The sequence below is a fragment of the Vipera ursinii genome (genome assembly GCF_947247035.1).
Source record: "Vipera ursinii genome assembly, chromosome: 2".
Taxonomy (NCBI): domain Eukaryota; kingdom Metazoa; phylum Chordata; class Lepidosauria; order Squamata; family Viperidae; genus Vipera; species Vipera ursinii.
In genome coordinates, this window is record NC_139513.1 from 11,235,390 (window position 1) to 11,250,571 (window position 15,182).

The window sequence follows — 15,182 nt, forward strand, 5'->3', positions numbered from 1 at the left end:
GGAACCTTTACCTTTTTAGTGAGTAGAGAGATGCAAGCAACGCAAACTCATGCCCAACAGCCTCCGCCTGACCTCCACAGTGAAGGGACACGGGGCACAAAAACATCCTGCAGCCAAGAAGACTCCACACCCATTTGCCCTACTCGGGTGACCCTGAAGACACAGATCAACCTCCCAAGTGGCCTCAACGATTTTCTAAAAGGATGCAAATGACCGACTGTCTGCAAGAAGTACAAATCCTTCTTTTCCCCACCATCCTAGTCAAGAGCTGAAGAAGCTTCTAGGATGAGAAGCGAAACATCTTCAAAACGAAAACAAAAAACCCCCCCACCAAGAACGTCCAGTGGCCTCCTGAAAAAGCACCTTTGGGACAATTATCTTAGGAGTAGGTTGGGGCTGACGGGAGTTGATCTCATAAGCTGGTGATCTCGGGCGTGGGGTCTGTTTTGTGGTACAGAATGTAGAGGCAGAGAGCTGAATATTGTGCTTTTCAGGATCTCATTGGACAAAGCTCAGAAGAGATTGGAAGAAAGGAAAGTGAAAGTTCAACAAATCTAATTTACAAATGTTCACAGAATGTAAGTATTGAACGAGATGTTCAAATCATCTAATTAAGAGTTTCTCAGACTTGGGAACTTTTAAGAGGCGTGGACTTCGACTCCCACAATTCCCCAGCCAGCCTGGGGAATTCTGGGAGTCGAAGTCCACGCGTCTTAAAATTCTCAAGTTTGAGAAACTCTCTTCTAAAGAAACAATCAACCTTGTGTTCAACGGTCAGGCCTTCACCCAAACATTACAGCATCTCTTTTCATCTGGGGACCATCATCCCCAACCGCAAACCTATCGTAGTGCTACTGGTTGTGCTAGACGTGGAGGATGGGTGTTGCGGCTCAGCACGGTGAGATGGGTGTGAAAAACAGGCTTGCAGATTCCACAGGTATTAAATTTGTTTTCATTCACCAGAAGATCATTGGTATCTAATGCACAAGATATTGATGGCAAGGTGATTGGTCTGTAGTTTCCTGGATCCAGTCCCCCCAACCTTTTTTTTTTTTAAAGACTGGAATCACATCCGCTTTTTTCCAATCCTCTCCAGGAGTTCTAAAATATTTAAGTTGGTAGTTACAAGATCACATCTGCCGCTTCCTTCGGTGCCCAAGGTGTAAAGGTCCCAGAGATTTAAACTCATCCAAAATGGATAGGACAATAGGCCTTTCGTTGCCTATTTTGATCTGCACTCCTCCTCTGTCTCCTCTGGTGCTGATTTCAATATGCTGGACTAATTTTTTCCTTTTATGTAAAGAGAGATTAGGGACGCGATGGCTCAGTGGGTTAGGACGCTGAGCTTGTCGATCAGAAGGTCGACAGTTTGGCGGGTTGAATCCCGAGGGCTGCGTAGCAGAGTGAGCGCCTGTTACTCGTCCCAGCTTCTGCCAACCTAGCAGTTCGAAAGCACGTAAAAATGCAAGTAGAAAAATAAGGACCCCTACGGCGGGAAGGTAACAGCGTTCTGTGCGCCTTTGGCGTCTAGTCACGCCGGCCACATGACCACGGAGACGTCCTCGGACAAGCGCTGGCTCTTCGGCTTTGAAACGGAGATGAGCACCGGCCCCTAGAGTCGGAAACGACTAGCACGCATGTGCGGGAGAACCTTTACCTTTTAAAGAGAGATAACAAAGAAGGAATTAAGCAGTTCTGCTTCTTCTTTTCCGCCATCACCTTCTTGCCACCTCCATTAGTGAATCCACCATTTCTTTCTTTCCTCTTGTTCCATACATATGGAAAGAAACATTTTTTTTTGTTTTATTTTTGGCATTTGTTGAAGATGTTCATTTGTCGTTCATTCTGAATCTTAGCCTTCCTGACTCCATCCTTGCAGATTCGGGCTATTTGCTGGTATTCTGTTCTAGTTATATGCCCCCTCTTTCCACTTCCTATATTTGTCTCTTTTTTTTGGAAGAAAGAATAAAGGGAATAAAGAAAAATCAAAAAGTGTGAGCACAAAATCAGCTAAAGAAAAATAAATCAATGAATATTTGTAGCTCAGGGTTGAAAAGAGGGGTCCTTGGTGCTCTCTGAGCTTGCTTGTTTTCTTGCAGATGTTTTGTTATCCTAACTAGGTAACATAATCAGTGCTAGTAAGGAGTGCTGTTTGCTGTTGGTTTGGCCTGTCTGGCCATCTTGCCCCAGCTGCTGTCCTCCAGATGTTTGGGACTTCAACACCAGAGTGGGAAAGGCTATTATGTTCCGGTGCACAACCAGCTACATTCAATTGGAAAGAATTGGGTGGGGGAGATGGTGCAGGGGGTTCTCTTCATAGAAACCAGTGTTTTTTAACCCTGGCAACTTTTAAGATATGTGGACTTAAATTCCCAGAATTCCCCAGGGAAAACGCTGGGAATTGAAGTCCAGGCATCTTAAAGTTACCAAGGTTAAACACCTCTGATAAAAACAGATAGGTTGGCTTTGCAATGATTTGTTTGGGAACTGCTGCTTAACCAGAAAAGCAGCTCCTCCTTCAGGGCTGTTTCCGCCAGGCAGGGCCTTCTTGGTGGTGACCCCTCACTTCTGGAACCTTCCACAAAAACAGGTGCAAAATTCCACTGCCCTGCTGTTTTTTTTATATATTTAAATACCTTGGCCTTTAAGAGATGCACAAGTGATTGCAACCCCCCTTCCTCCAATAGTTTATCCTCAACAGTCACAAAAAACACAATTAAAGCTGAGCGACCGTAATGGGCAAGATGAAGTAGCTACACAGGGGTGTCAAACTCACAATGTCAGGTGGCGTATTGTGACTTTTTTTACATTGCCGGCAATGGGGTGGGCGCAGTTTTGGCATGACATATCCAGCCCTACATGCGCTACATTATACTATAATGTATACATTATACATTATACTTTTAAGGTAAATAGGTTACCTTTGGGCCCCAAATCTTATCCACATGTCCCCACGGTGTTTAGATTAAAGCACAAGTAGTCCTCAGTTTACGTCCATCCAGCAACCGTTCGGAATTTGGACGGTGCTGAAAAAAAAATGGACGTATGGCTGATCCCACAAGTTGCCGGCATTACCGCCCTGCTTGCGCCACATGCCTGGTTTGCGATTACCACATTGCAAAGAGCCACACTGAGGTATGATCCCCGTTTGCGACCTTCCCTGCTGACCTCCCTCAGGCAGAGTCAGTGGGGAAGCCCCAGAGAAGGCAGTCAATCCCCCTGGCTGCTTTGTCTTTGCACTAGGCCAGGGATAGGCAACCTTGGCTCTTTTATGGCTAGTAGACTTCAACTCCCAGAATTCCTGAGCCAGCATAGCTGGTTCAGGAATTCTGGGAGTTGAAGTCCACGAGCCATAAAAGAACCAAGGTTGCCTACCCCTGCATTAGGCCCTCTGCCACTAGACTGGCTGAGCTAACCCTAACCACTGCACCAAGCTGCCTATTGGAAATATCTCCGCTTTGTGTGAAATTCCTCTGCAGTCAGGTTCCTCTCGCCCCCCCCCACTTCCTTTTTCTAGATTTACTGGAAATCTCAACGGACATGATTTGGAAATGGCTGCGTGTGGATATTCCAGCGTCTAAGGAGACTGGGGCTCTGCGTGGAACGCTTCCGACAGTCAGGATGCAGGCAGTCCTTGACTTACAACCATTTGCTTAGTGACCATTTGAAGTCACAACGGCATGGGAAAAAACTTATAACTGTTTTTCACACTCATAACCAAGCGGGCAGAGTCTTCCGCGCAGCCAAGGTTGGGGGAGCGCCGGTGGGAAGAGCCGGGAAGAAGCCCCAAAGTGGATCCCAAGATCCTGGAAGTGCAGCTGGGCAGGTGTTCCCGAGAGAGCAGAGGGAGATGTATGCTGGACCAGTATATAGTCAGTTGGTCCATTATTATAGCTATCTTAGGAATTAAGAACTGTGTTATTTAGCATTCACAGGGTTAATGCTGTTTCCTTAAGAGATGGCTTCTGGGAAATGTAGTCTAGTTGTTAGTTAGTCCTATATCTTATAGAGCCAGTGGGAGGAGTTTCAAAGTTTTATTGCAGGACATGCTGGCTACGTGCCAGGCTGCAAAGCCTTTTGTTTCAACCAACCATTGTGCGTACTTCGAATAGCATCCGTAACAATACTTAGCAATGCTTAGCTGAGATGGAAATACCACTCCTTTTTTACACTACGAGAATGAACAAATATGGACATGAATACGTTAATATGACCAGACGTCTCTACTGCAAAATGTAAGTCTTTGCTTAAGAGTTCCTGGACAATAAATATTTGTCTTACAATCATTTTCGTTGAGATAAACTGTCTGGAATCTGGGACTACAAAGCATTTTAATTCTGGGAACCAGAACAAGGCGGCTTTCCGATGAATCCATGGATGAAAGAAGTCAGAAAAGCCAGGACAGAGAAAGCGACAGGAAACTCCGATGGTCCCCCCCCCTCCATTCCCACGTGGAGCCTGACAAAGGATGGAGAGGGAGGGGCTGACCCCGGGGGTCTCTAGGGATGAGGGGGGGAAAAAACTGAAGCAGAGTCTGCCAGGAGCCCCCAACTCCTTTACCTGACCCCCCCCCGTGCATTTCCTAACCTATAGATCCCCCAGATGTTTGGGGGGAGGGGATTTCTCCTCCTCCTCCTCCATGCAAGGTTGTCACATTTAAGCAAACATAATTTCCAAGTTTCTTCTCTTCAATCAACAGGTCCTTCCTCACAACTCAGCCAGAATTTAACCTTCCCTCTGGAATCCCTTCTTGTTCCAGGCTCAGAAAAGCCTCTGCACAAAACACTTCACCCCATTTCGCTTATAAAGCAAGCGTAGCTGCAAAATATTTCAGTTTTGACTTCCCTGGAAGTGGGGGGGGGCGTCGAAGGGGGGGGCAGGAGGGAGAGGCTGGGAGCTGCCACGATGCTTTTGGGGCTTCGCTGCCCCAGAGTCAGAGGGCGACCTTAAAACTATGATTCCCTTTTAGCCCAGGAAGTTAGCTAAGCCCTCTCTTAGCATTATCCACCACTGTGGTGAACAAGGCGGGAAAAATGCACTCTGGAGACAATTAACAACAGGCTGCAGGATAGTGGAAATGCTTTTATCAAGGCTGCACAGTGGCCTGAAAATTTTTTTAAATAAAATCCCAGGCCAAAAAGGTTATTGTTGTGATTCAGGGTCAGCCTGTGGGCTCGGCAGTTGGGTCGGACGACTCAGAGGAGGAGGGGGGTGTTGAAGACCTTGCTGAGGGGGTTGAAGATCTTGCTGATGAGAGCCCTCAGGCAGCCCCCTCCCACTTGGTCACCATGGAGACCCAGCTGTGTGAGCCTGACAGCGTGGATGATGACCCACAGCTGGCCCTGTTCAAGGACGCCCGACGCAGGAGGCAGTCAATTAGGAGTAAACAGAGGAAGGCAATGGGGCTTCTCGGAAGGAGGCAGAGAGAAGCCACGCCCTGAACTCTATATAAGGGGAATGCGTGGGGAGGGCTGGTTTGCTGAAGGCAACCGCTCGGATGGTTCATGTTTCTTAAAGCTCCTGTTTCTTGGTTCGTGTCTTGTTTGTTTTTGTAGCAATAAATTTGGCAGGCATAATTCCAGCCTCTTGCCGTTTGTAAAGGGGTTGTCCCTGCCTTTTCTGCAGGGCCGGTAGCAGGCTGGTACAGAACAGTTATGGACTTTTCATGCGTTTCAAACTTCCATGAAAGCCGAAAAGTTTTTCTTTACAATCCTAAAAAGATTTCCTGTCCCAGTTCGGAGCTGGCGACCTGGGTCTCTTCCATTGGGAAAACGAGAGGATTGAGGGTGGATAAGGGGGCAAAAGAGACCCTAAGGCTTAAGTGGCATCTGGAGGATATTTCCCCCCTCAAGATCACAACCTTTTTTTAAATAACACGCAGGCCAGGGAACTTTTTTCCTCACTTCACTTTGCCACAGTGATGAATTGCTTTGGGGGTGGTTTTTTTTTTGAAAAGATTTCAGGATGAAACATTTTCCATGCTACATTTGTGGGGACTCACAAATGTATGACAACAATTGTCTCATTTGAAGGAACAGATTTTCCACACCACTGTAAAATGCTCCCCCTCCCCCCGGGGTGATATGACCAATTATGAGCACTTGGCAACCGGCTGGCTTTTACCACCAGTTCCATAATCTTGCAGCCATCGGATCACAATTTGCAATTATTATTATTATTATTATTATTATTATTATTATTATTATTATTATTATTATTATTATTATTATTATTATTGCCATTGTTGCAGAAAATACAAATTTGGAAGAATGTCTTTCTACTTAGGACTGCTTTTTGACCTCAAGGATGTCATAAAATCGGACCCTGTCATATGGGTAACACAAGGGATGACTTTGTAAATCTATGACCGGGAATTGGTTCCTAATTACAGTCATAAACTGAGGACTAGCTGTGCTCTGCAAAACATAATCTACACTCCCCAACACTTGTTAACTCTTTTCCCTTGTGTAATTATTCTGGCAAGTTAATAGTGCTGCTGCTTTGCGAGCCAAGCCTTCTTGCAACCCCAACACTTAATGCCCTGTTGCCTCATTCTGTACTCTGTGATGGGATTTGAGGTTACTTGACTAGGAAAAACATTTTCCCCACACCAAACAATTGTAAGATTTCCCCTCTGTGACTGTGTGAAGTTCCTGATGAATGCTAAGGTGTGCTTTTCATGCACAATGTTTCCCACATTGTGCATGACTGAAGAGATTTATCTCTACTATGGAATTTCCTATGTATTTTTAGCTGTGATTTGCAATGAAAAGTTTTCTCACACTTTGCGCACCCTCCCATGCTGAGGCTGGTCTACCTGAATGCAAGGTCCGCAGCCAACAAAGCTCACCTCATTCGTGACCTATTGGAGAGTGAGCATGCGGACCTGGCCTGCATCACGGAAACCTGGCTGGGCCCAGAGGGGGGTGTTCCTCTGGTTGACCTCTGCCCGCCAGGTTTCCAGGTACTGCACCAGCCCCGGGCTCATGGGAGGGGCGGGGGAGTGGCAGTTATCATCAGGGAATCCCTTAGCCCGCGAGAGACCACCGTCCCTCAGATGGTCGGGTGTGAGTCTCTCTTACTGAGATTCGGCCCAGGGGCGCAGCTGGGTCTGCTGCTGGCGTACCTACCACCTAATCGTGCAGCGGCGGCCCTACCCGAGCTACTCGATGTCCTCTCAGGGTTGGTGGTTGAATTCCCAAGACTCATGGTCTTGGGCGACTTTAATCTACCGTCCCTGGGAGGATCGTCCGAACTGGCTCGGGAGTTCATGGCTTCCATGACGGCCATGGACCTGTTGCAAATAATTTCTGGGCCGACTCATGAGAGAGGCCACAACCCAGACTTGGTGTTCTTGTCTGGACGGTGGCGTGATGATGTCGGTGGGGGTGCCACAACTGTTACGCCCCTGTCATGGACCGATCACCACCTCCTGCGGCTAGACTTCCCCCTTGCCACCCCCCACCGTGGGTGCACGGTGCCAGTCAGATGGTACCGCCCTAGGCGCCTAATGGACCCTGATAAGTTCCAGGCAGCGCTTAGGGACTCGCATGCACCCCCTGCTCACAGCTCGGCGGAAGCCTTAGTGGAAGCCTGGGAAAAGGCAGCCACGGAGGCTCTGGACCGAGTTGTACCCTTGCGGCCTCTGACCCGGCGCAGATCCCAGCGAGCCCCATGGTTCACCGAGGAGCTCCGGGAGATGAAGCGTCGGAGACGGGGCCTAGAGAGCCGTTGGAGGTCCAGTCGATCCGAATCCGACCGATTGCGACTAAGAATCCTCACCAGGTCTTATCTCGCTGCGATAAGGGTGGCAAAATCCAACTACTTTTCCACCCTCATCGCGTCCGCAGATAATCGCCCAGCTGCCTTGTTCAGGGTGACTCGCTCCCTATTAAACCAAGAGGTGAGGGAGGAACCCTTGCAGGGTCGAGCCGAGGAATTTGGTCAATATCTGCTGGATAAAATCGCTCGGATTCGAACTGGTCTGGACTCCAACTGGGCTGAGATGGAAGAACAAGACATGGACAGTCTTGTCAACGTCATCTGGGAAGAATTTGATCCTGTAACTCCTAAGGAAGTGGACAGGATTATGAGAAGGTTAAGCTCCTCCACATGCTTACTGGACCCGTGCCCTTCCTGGCTGGCCTATGCAGCTCGAGAGGCGACACGAGGCTGGTTCCTAGCGGTCATCTCTGCTTCTCTGAGTGAGGGTCACTTCCCCACCGCCTTGAAGGAGGCGGTGGTGAGACCTCTCCTCAAGAAGCCCACCTTGGACCCATCCTCTTTGAATAACTTTCGTCCAGTCTCCAATCTTCGCTTCCTTGCGAAGGTTGTTGAGAGCGTGGTGGCGCACCAACTTCCTCAGATCCTGGATGAAGCGGTTTATCTAGACCCGTACCAATCGGGTTTCAGGCCGGGCTACAGCACGGAGACGGCATTGGTCGCTCTGATGAATGATCTCTGGAGAGCCCGGGACAGGGGCCATTCCTCTGTCCTAGTCTTATTAGACCTCTCGGCGGCTTTCGATACCATCGACCATGGTATCTTGCTGCGACGCCTCAGGGGACTGGGAGTGGGAGGCACGGTTCTGCGTTGGTTCTCCTCCTTTCTCCAGGGTCGCTCGCAGTCGGTGCTGACAGGGGGACAGAGGTCGACCCCGAGGCCTCTCGCTTGCGGAGTCCCTCAGGGGTCGGTCCTCTCGCCTCTCCTGTTCAACATCTACATGAAACCGCTGGGTGAGATCATTCGCAGTTTTGGAGTAGGGTACCATCAGTATGCTGATGACACCCAGCTTTTTATCTCAACTCCAAACAATATCAGTGATGCCCTAGACGTGATGTCCCGCTGCCTGAAAGCGGTCCGGGAATGGATGGGGAGAAACAGGCTTCAACTGAACCCGGACAAGACTGAATGGCTGTACGTACCGGGAAGCCAGGAGATTCAGAACGTCCCACTGCTTAACATTGGGGACAAGTTACTTCCCCCTGTTGATAGGGCCCGCAACCTGGGTGTCCTCCTAGACTCGCAGCTCTCCCTGGAAGACCACATTGGAGCTGTGACCAAGGGGGCCTTCTCCCGGGTTCGACTAATTCGCCAACTACGGCCTTATCTGGACCTGGATTCCTTACGTACAGTCACCCATGCCCTTGTGACATCTCGCCTAGACTATTGTAACGCTCTCTACATGGGGCTGCCCTTGAGATCCACTCGGAAGCTTCAACTGGTGCAAAGTGCGGCGGCACGGACACTCTTGGGAGCCTCCCGATACTCCCATATCACACCTCTCCTCCGTACGCTGCACTTGCTTCCGGCTGCCTTCCGTGTGAAGTTCAAGGTGCTAACGATGACTTACAAAGCCCTACATGGCATGGGTCCGGACTACCTTCGGGAGCACCTTCTGCCGATGTCAGCACCCCACCGGCCTGTGCGCTCCCACAGAGAGGGCCTCCTCAGGGTGCCACCGCTCAAGGAATGTCGGCTGGTGGCCCCCAGGGGGAGGGCATTCTCAGTGGGTGCGCCAGCCCTCTGGAACACCTTACCAACAGAAATCCGGATGGCCCCTGACCTCCGTACCTTCCGTCGCGACTTAAAAACTTTCCTGTTTCAGCAGGCTGGCCTGGCATGATAGCGTTAATTGGGGTCCCAGTTTGTGTTCATTAGTGTTTCTTATTATTTTTATTGTTCGATCTGTATACCTTCCTTCCTCTGTACACCGCCCCGAGTCCCTCGGGAGAAGGGCGGTTTATAAAAACTAATAAATAAATAAATAAATAAATAAATGAAAAGTTTTCTCACACTTTGCAGACTTATATCGGTGAATATACTGTACGCGCGTGCATGTACATATGAAAAAGACAATCTGAAAAAAAGAAAATAAATCCGTCCAAAAAAGATGGTAAGAAATTTTCCCTTTTCATTCAGCCAGCATACATTTAACAGCAACACTTTATCACTAAATAAATAATCAGATGCATGTTTGTTCCCCCACCCCCAATTTCTCTTCTCTAAACCTTTAATTTGATTTAATTTAATTTAATAATTTGATTTCTATACCGCCCTTCTCCAGAAGGACTCAGGGCGGTGAACAGGGCAATACACAATAAAAATCGAATACAAAAATTAAAAAGCCATTAAACATCATGCCCATTTAGTTCTCCTTATTGATCAACAAAGGCCTAATAAGAATTAACAAAAACATCTGGATGCCTTGACTTATGACAGTAGCAATTTATGACTGGAAATCCATTCCCAGCTGAGGACTACCTGTACTCTGCAAAACATTACATATTCTCTCCACAGTTACGACGTTTTTTGTGTAATCACTCTAGTAATCTACTAATGCCACTTTGTGAAGCTCACTCCCAACATTTTACGGCCTTCTCCCTCATGGTGTACACTGATGGGATTTGAGGTTACTTGACTAGGAAAAACATTTTCCCCATGCCAAACGATTATAGGTTTTCGCTTCTCCCACTGTGTAAAATTCCTGGTAAATTGTAAGGTGTGACTTTTGAAAAGTTTTCCCCACATTGTTCACAACTGAAGAGATTTATTTCTGCTATGGACTTTCTGATGCATTTTTAGTTGTGATTTACAGTGAAAAGTTTTCTCTACACACTCGTAAGGCCACTCTCCTGTGTGACTTCCGATGTGTATGCGAAGTGCTGGAGGTTGAGCAAAACATTTCCCACACTCCAGACACTTATATCAGGCATGTCAAACTCGCGACGTCACGTGACATTGCGTGATGTATCGGAGCTTTTTCCCCATTGCCGGCAATGGGGTGGGCGTGGTTTTGTGACGTGTCCGTCCCGCGGGCCGGCAGTTTGACACCCCTGACTTACATGGTTTCTCTTCGGTGTGGATTTGCTGATGTAATTAATACAAGAGTATCTTTCTGAGAAAAAAATATTTATCACACTCTGAGCATTTATGGTTTCTCTCCTGTATGGATTCGGCTGTGACTTGTAAGGTGACATGACCGAGCGAATGCTCTCCCACAGTCTAAACATTTGTAGTTCTTTTCCCCTGTGTGAATTTTCACATGACTTCTAAGGGCTGATGTACTAGAATAAAATCTTCCACATTCAATGCATTGATATGGCTTCTCCCCTGTGTGGGTTTTGTGATGTCTCCAAAGGTATGCCTTTAGAGCAAAACATTTCCCACATTCTATGCACTTGTACGGCTTCTCTCCTTTGTGAAGTATCCCATGGATTCCAAGGTTTTCTTTTTTGGTAAAGCATTTCCCACACTCCCCACACTTGTATGGCTTCTCCCCTGTGTGGATTCTCTCATGAGTCTGACACTCACTTCGTGTAAGAAAGTTTTTCCCACACTCCCCACATTGATAGGGTTTCTCTCCTTTGTGCCTCTTCTGGTGTGTGCGAAGTTCAGAAGAATACATAAATTGTTTCTCACATTCTGGGCATTTATGGGGTTTCTCTCCCGTGTGAAGTCTCTGATGTTCTACCAGATATGATTTTCTGGAAAAACATTTCCCGCATTCGAGGCACTTTTCGTTTTTCTCCCCTCTGTGTGTTTTCTCATGAGTCCGAAGGGTTGAACCCTGGGTGAAACATTTTCCACACTCAAAGCATTTGTAAGGTTTTATTCCTGCATGGATCTTCTCATGGATCCAAAGATATGAACTCCGAGAAAAGCTCCTCCCACATTCCCAACACTTATACGGCTTCTCCCCTGTGTGAATTTTCTCATGGTTTCCCAGATGGCCTTTTTGACGGAAAAATTTCCCACATTCCAGACATTGATAAGGTTTCTCGCCGGTGTGGATTTTCTGATGTGTCAGAAGGTGTGACTTTTGACCAAAGCATAATTCACATTCCTCACATTTATGAGGTTTTAGTCTGGGGGGGCTTCTGAGATCTTTCATGTGTTTTCCAGAGAAGGATTTCTCACACTCAAAAGCTTGACTGGATCCGCTTCCCACATGGACCTTCCTGTGGGTCAAAAGGAGGGACCGCCGAGGAAAGGATTTCCCACACTCTGAGCATTCATGGGTTCTTTTGTGGTTTTCCGGAGTGCTGCTTGTGTCTGACGGGGGATCCAAGAGTTTCCCAGGCTCCATCCTTTGTGGCGCTTGCTGCCTTGGGCTGAATTTCTCCTGTCTGTTGATAGTTGGCTTGCACGTAAATCTTTGGTCACAATCTTTTATCTGGTGTAAGAAAGAAAAAGAAATGGGGAATGATTATTTTCATTTGAGAAATCACAACATCTTAGCCTCGGAAGGGACCGTGAAGGTCTTCCAATCCCACTCTCTGCCCAGGGTAGAGTCCTCAATCCCCCCCCAAGACAAAATCTAGGATGACTACAGTTGGCACTGGAATTTCGGTTGTTCATTGAAACAGTCATTAGGTGAGGGGGTCATGTGACCACTTCGATCCACAACCGTAATCCCACACTCTGGTTGAAATCATTAAGGAACCTTGAGGGTTCCTAAGGGGAGGCAGGCCTAGGCTGTCAAAGGAGTAAATCAAAAACTCCTTATCAGAAGCCGATGAACCGTGGTTCATTTGATGCATGGTGAACAACAGGTAAAAGAAAGAAAACCCGAAACACATTCTACTGTAAAAACTTTAATCAGAAAATAAAAGAAAGACTCTTAACTGACTTACATGCTCCGTCTCACCAGACAGCAAAGAAAGAAAGAAAAGAAGAAACTTTTGTTTGGACATGCGCACAGTAGTAGAGCCAGACATGAAACCAAAACATGGTTGAACACGTGACACTCACCATGATTATAATGATAAGATAACAACACAGCTGCAGAGCAGACTGCAACGTGCTTAACTGGCAAACACATAAAAACGCAGTGACATAGGCCACGGTCGTTGGGGTGCCTCGGGGGTGGGGTTGGTCCTGGGGATCAGGCCACCCATGAGTTGGGGGGGGAGCTGAAATGGGATGCAAAGCTGCCTCTGATTCCCTTTTTTCCCCCCTTCTTCTGATTTTGCACTTATGAGCTCCCTTCCATCACGGCTACTTGATCCTGACTTGCTCGTGAATTATTTTGTATATTTGATAAAATCCTACAAAAAAAAAGGAAAACTATGGATCCAGAAAACTACAAGACAATCATCCTGACCTCAATACTTGGGGAGATCCTGGGTAAGATAATAAAACAATCGATCTGCAGAAGCCTAGAAACAAACAAAGGCATTACGTGGGCTTGTCAAAAACAGAACATGGCAGACAAAACTTACTATTCTTTGACCAAGTGACAGGATCAGTGGAACAGCAAAACTGTCTGTGTTTCCCAGTATATACAGTTGCAAGAAAAAGTATGTGAACCCTTTGGGATTATGTGGAGTTTTGCATGAATTGGCCATAAAATGCGCTCTAAACATCATGTAAGTTACAACAATAGAAAAACACAGTCTGCTTAAAATAATACTACACAAACATTAGCTGTTGTCATGTTTTAATTGAACATAAGATGGAAACATTCACAGTGCAGGGTGGAAAAAGTATGTAAACCCCTAGCCCAGGGGTCTTCAAACTCGGCCCTTTTATGACTCATGGACTTCCAACTCCCAGAATTCCTCAGCCAGCATGCCTGGCTGAGAAATTCTGGGAGTTGAAGTCCATGAGTCATAAAAGGGCCGAGTTTGAAGACCCATGCCCTAGCCTAATGACTTCTCCAAGAGCTAATTGGAGCCAGGAGTGAGCCAACCTTGACTCCAACCAGTGTGATGATATTGGATGTGTTGATGACAGCTGTCCTGCCCTTTAAAAACACACACCTGTTTTGGGTTTACTGGTCTCAAGAAGCACTGTCTGATGTGAACCATGCCTCGCAGAAAAGAGCTCTCAGAAGACCTACGATCAAGAATTGTTGACTTGCATGAAGCTGAAAAGGGTTACAAAAGTATCTCCAAAAGCCTTGATGTTCATGTATCACGGTAAGACAGACTGTCTACAAATGGAGAAAGTTTAGCACTGTTGCTACTCTCCCTAGGCGTGGTCATCCTGTAAAAAGGACTGCAGGAGCACAGCACATAATGCTTAATGAGGTAAAGAAGAATCCTAGCTAAAGACCTACAGAAGTGGGTCAGTGACGCAGGTGTCGGGGCGTGGAAGGCCTGGCTGCAACCGTTCTAAGCAGGAGCAGGGTGTGGGGGGCAGCTCCTCCCCCCCCCGGCCCTGCTTGATTTTTATGCATTGCCTCGCCCCACCTCATGCTATCAGGTGCAACGGAGTGGATGGGATCTTAACTAGGGCTTATTTGGGGGGATAGGCCTTATATTAGGCGCACGTGTAAAAATCAAACTAGGTCTTATTTTCAGGAAAACACCGTGTGTGGACAAAATATACCCAGACCTTCAGTGAGACGTGTGATCAAGTAGACCATAGCCTACTCCTTGGCAAGATAGAAAAATATGGGATAAACAGCATCACCACGAGATGGATTCGTAACTGGCTGACGAAATGCACTCAATGTATACTCCTCAAAGGAAGTAAGTTATGCCTTCATCCAGCACCTTGGGAGCAAAACCAAATGTCACTGCATTTTTGTTTTGTCAAATAAAACATTAAAAAAATATATGCTTATTCTCCAAACCAAGATTTAACCAAGATTTGTTTACTCACCTTTAAAGTTGTAGCTAAGAGGTCTCTGGGTCACTTGATCCCCCTCTGAGTCAAGGCCAGGGATGACCCCCACTGCTGACCAGTTTGATTTCTCCTTAATCGATTGGCCCTTTGTGTAGGAAGTTGCTTCTCCAACTCGGCCACAATTTCCAAATTCTCTAGAATGGAGTCCCAGCCAAAGGTTGGTGGGTCCCGATGCAAAAACACCCCCCTTCTCCTCTGCGAAGCTCATGGCCACATCTTCACTGGTCTCTTGCAAAGAGAAATGAGAAAGGCTCAGATGCCAACAGTAATGCTGAGCATAATCTATAAATGAAGAGGGAGGAAGAATATGGAATTATTTGTTGAGGGTCCACAATAATGGAGATAGAATCGTGATTCAAGAAGATCTTGATGAGCCAAAATGGAGGAAACCAGCAAGATGAAGTCCAACAGGGACCATGGCAGAGTTGTGAGGAGGAAAAACTCAGTGGAACACGGGAGAGATCAGGTGGGGCACAGCATGTGTGAAAAGGGCTGCTCTTTCTTAAGCTTTTTGGACGCTGCAAGGCCATAAAAATTCCCGGACCCTG

General features: G+C 47.1%; 1 protein-coding gene across 8 annotated transcripts in view; it reads right to left on the reverse strand.

The window, feature by feature from the left end:
- Window positions 1-9,783: 9,783 nt before the first annotated feature.
- The window catches only part of LOC310636527 (uncharacterized protein), a 7,234-nt gene continuing 1,835 nt past the window's right edge, over window positions 9,784-15,182 (reverse strand). For 2 of the 8 annotated variants that reach the window (XM_083356456.1, XM_083356454.1), the window contains exons 3-5: window positions 14,611-14,916; window positions 12,754-13,049; window positions 9,785-12,175 (exon numbers count right to left, since the gene is read on the reverse strand). In XM_083356456.1, the coding sequence (XP_083212582.1) occupies window positions 10,931-12,175; window positions 12,754-12,756 (1,248 nt within the window). In that variant the 5' untranslated portion in view covers window positions 12,757-13,049; window positions 14,611-14,916 and the 3' untranslated portion in view covers window positions 9,785-10,930. Of the gene's footprint in view, window positions 12,176-12,753; window positions 13,050-13,105; window positions 13,399-13,763; window positions 13,795-13,822; window positions 14,502-14,610; window positions 14,917-15,182 lie in introns of those variants that run through there. The other 6 variants (XM_083356455.1, XM_083356457.1, XM_083356453.1 and 3 more) reach the window with 6 other exon arrangements.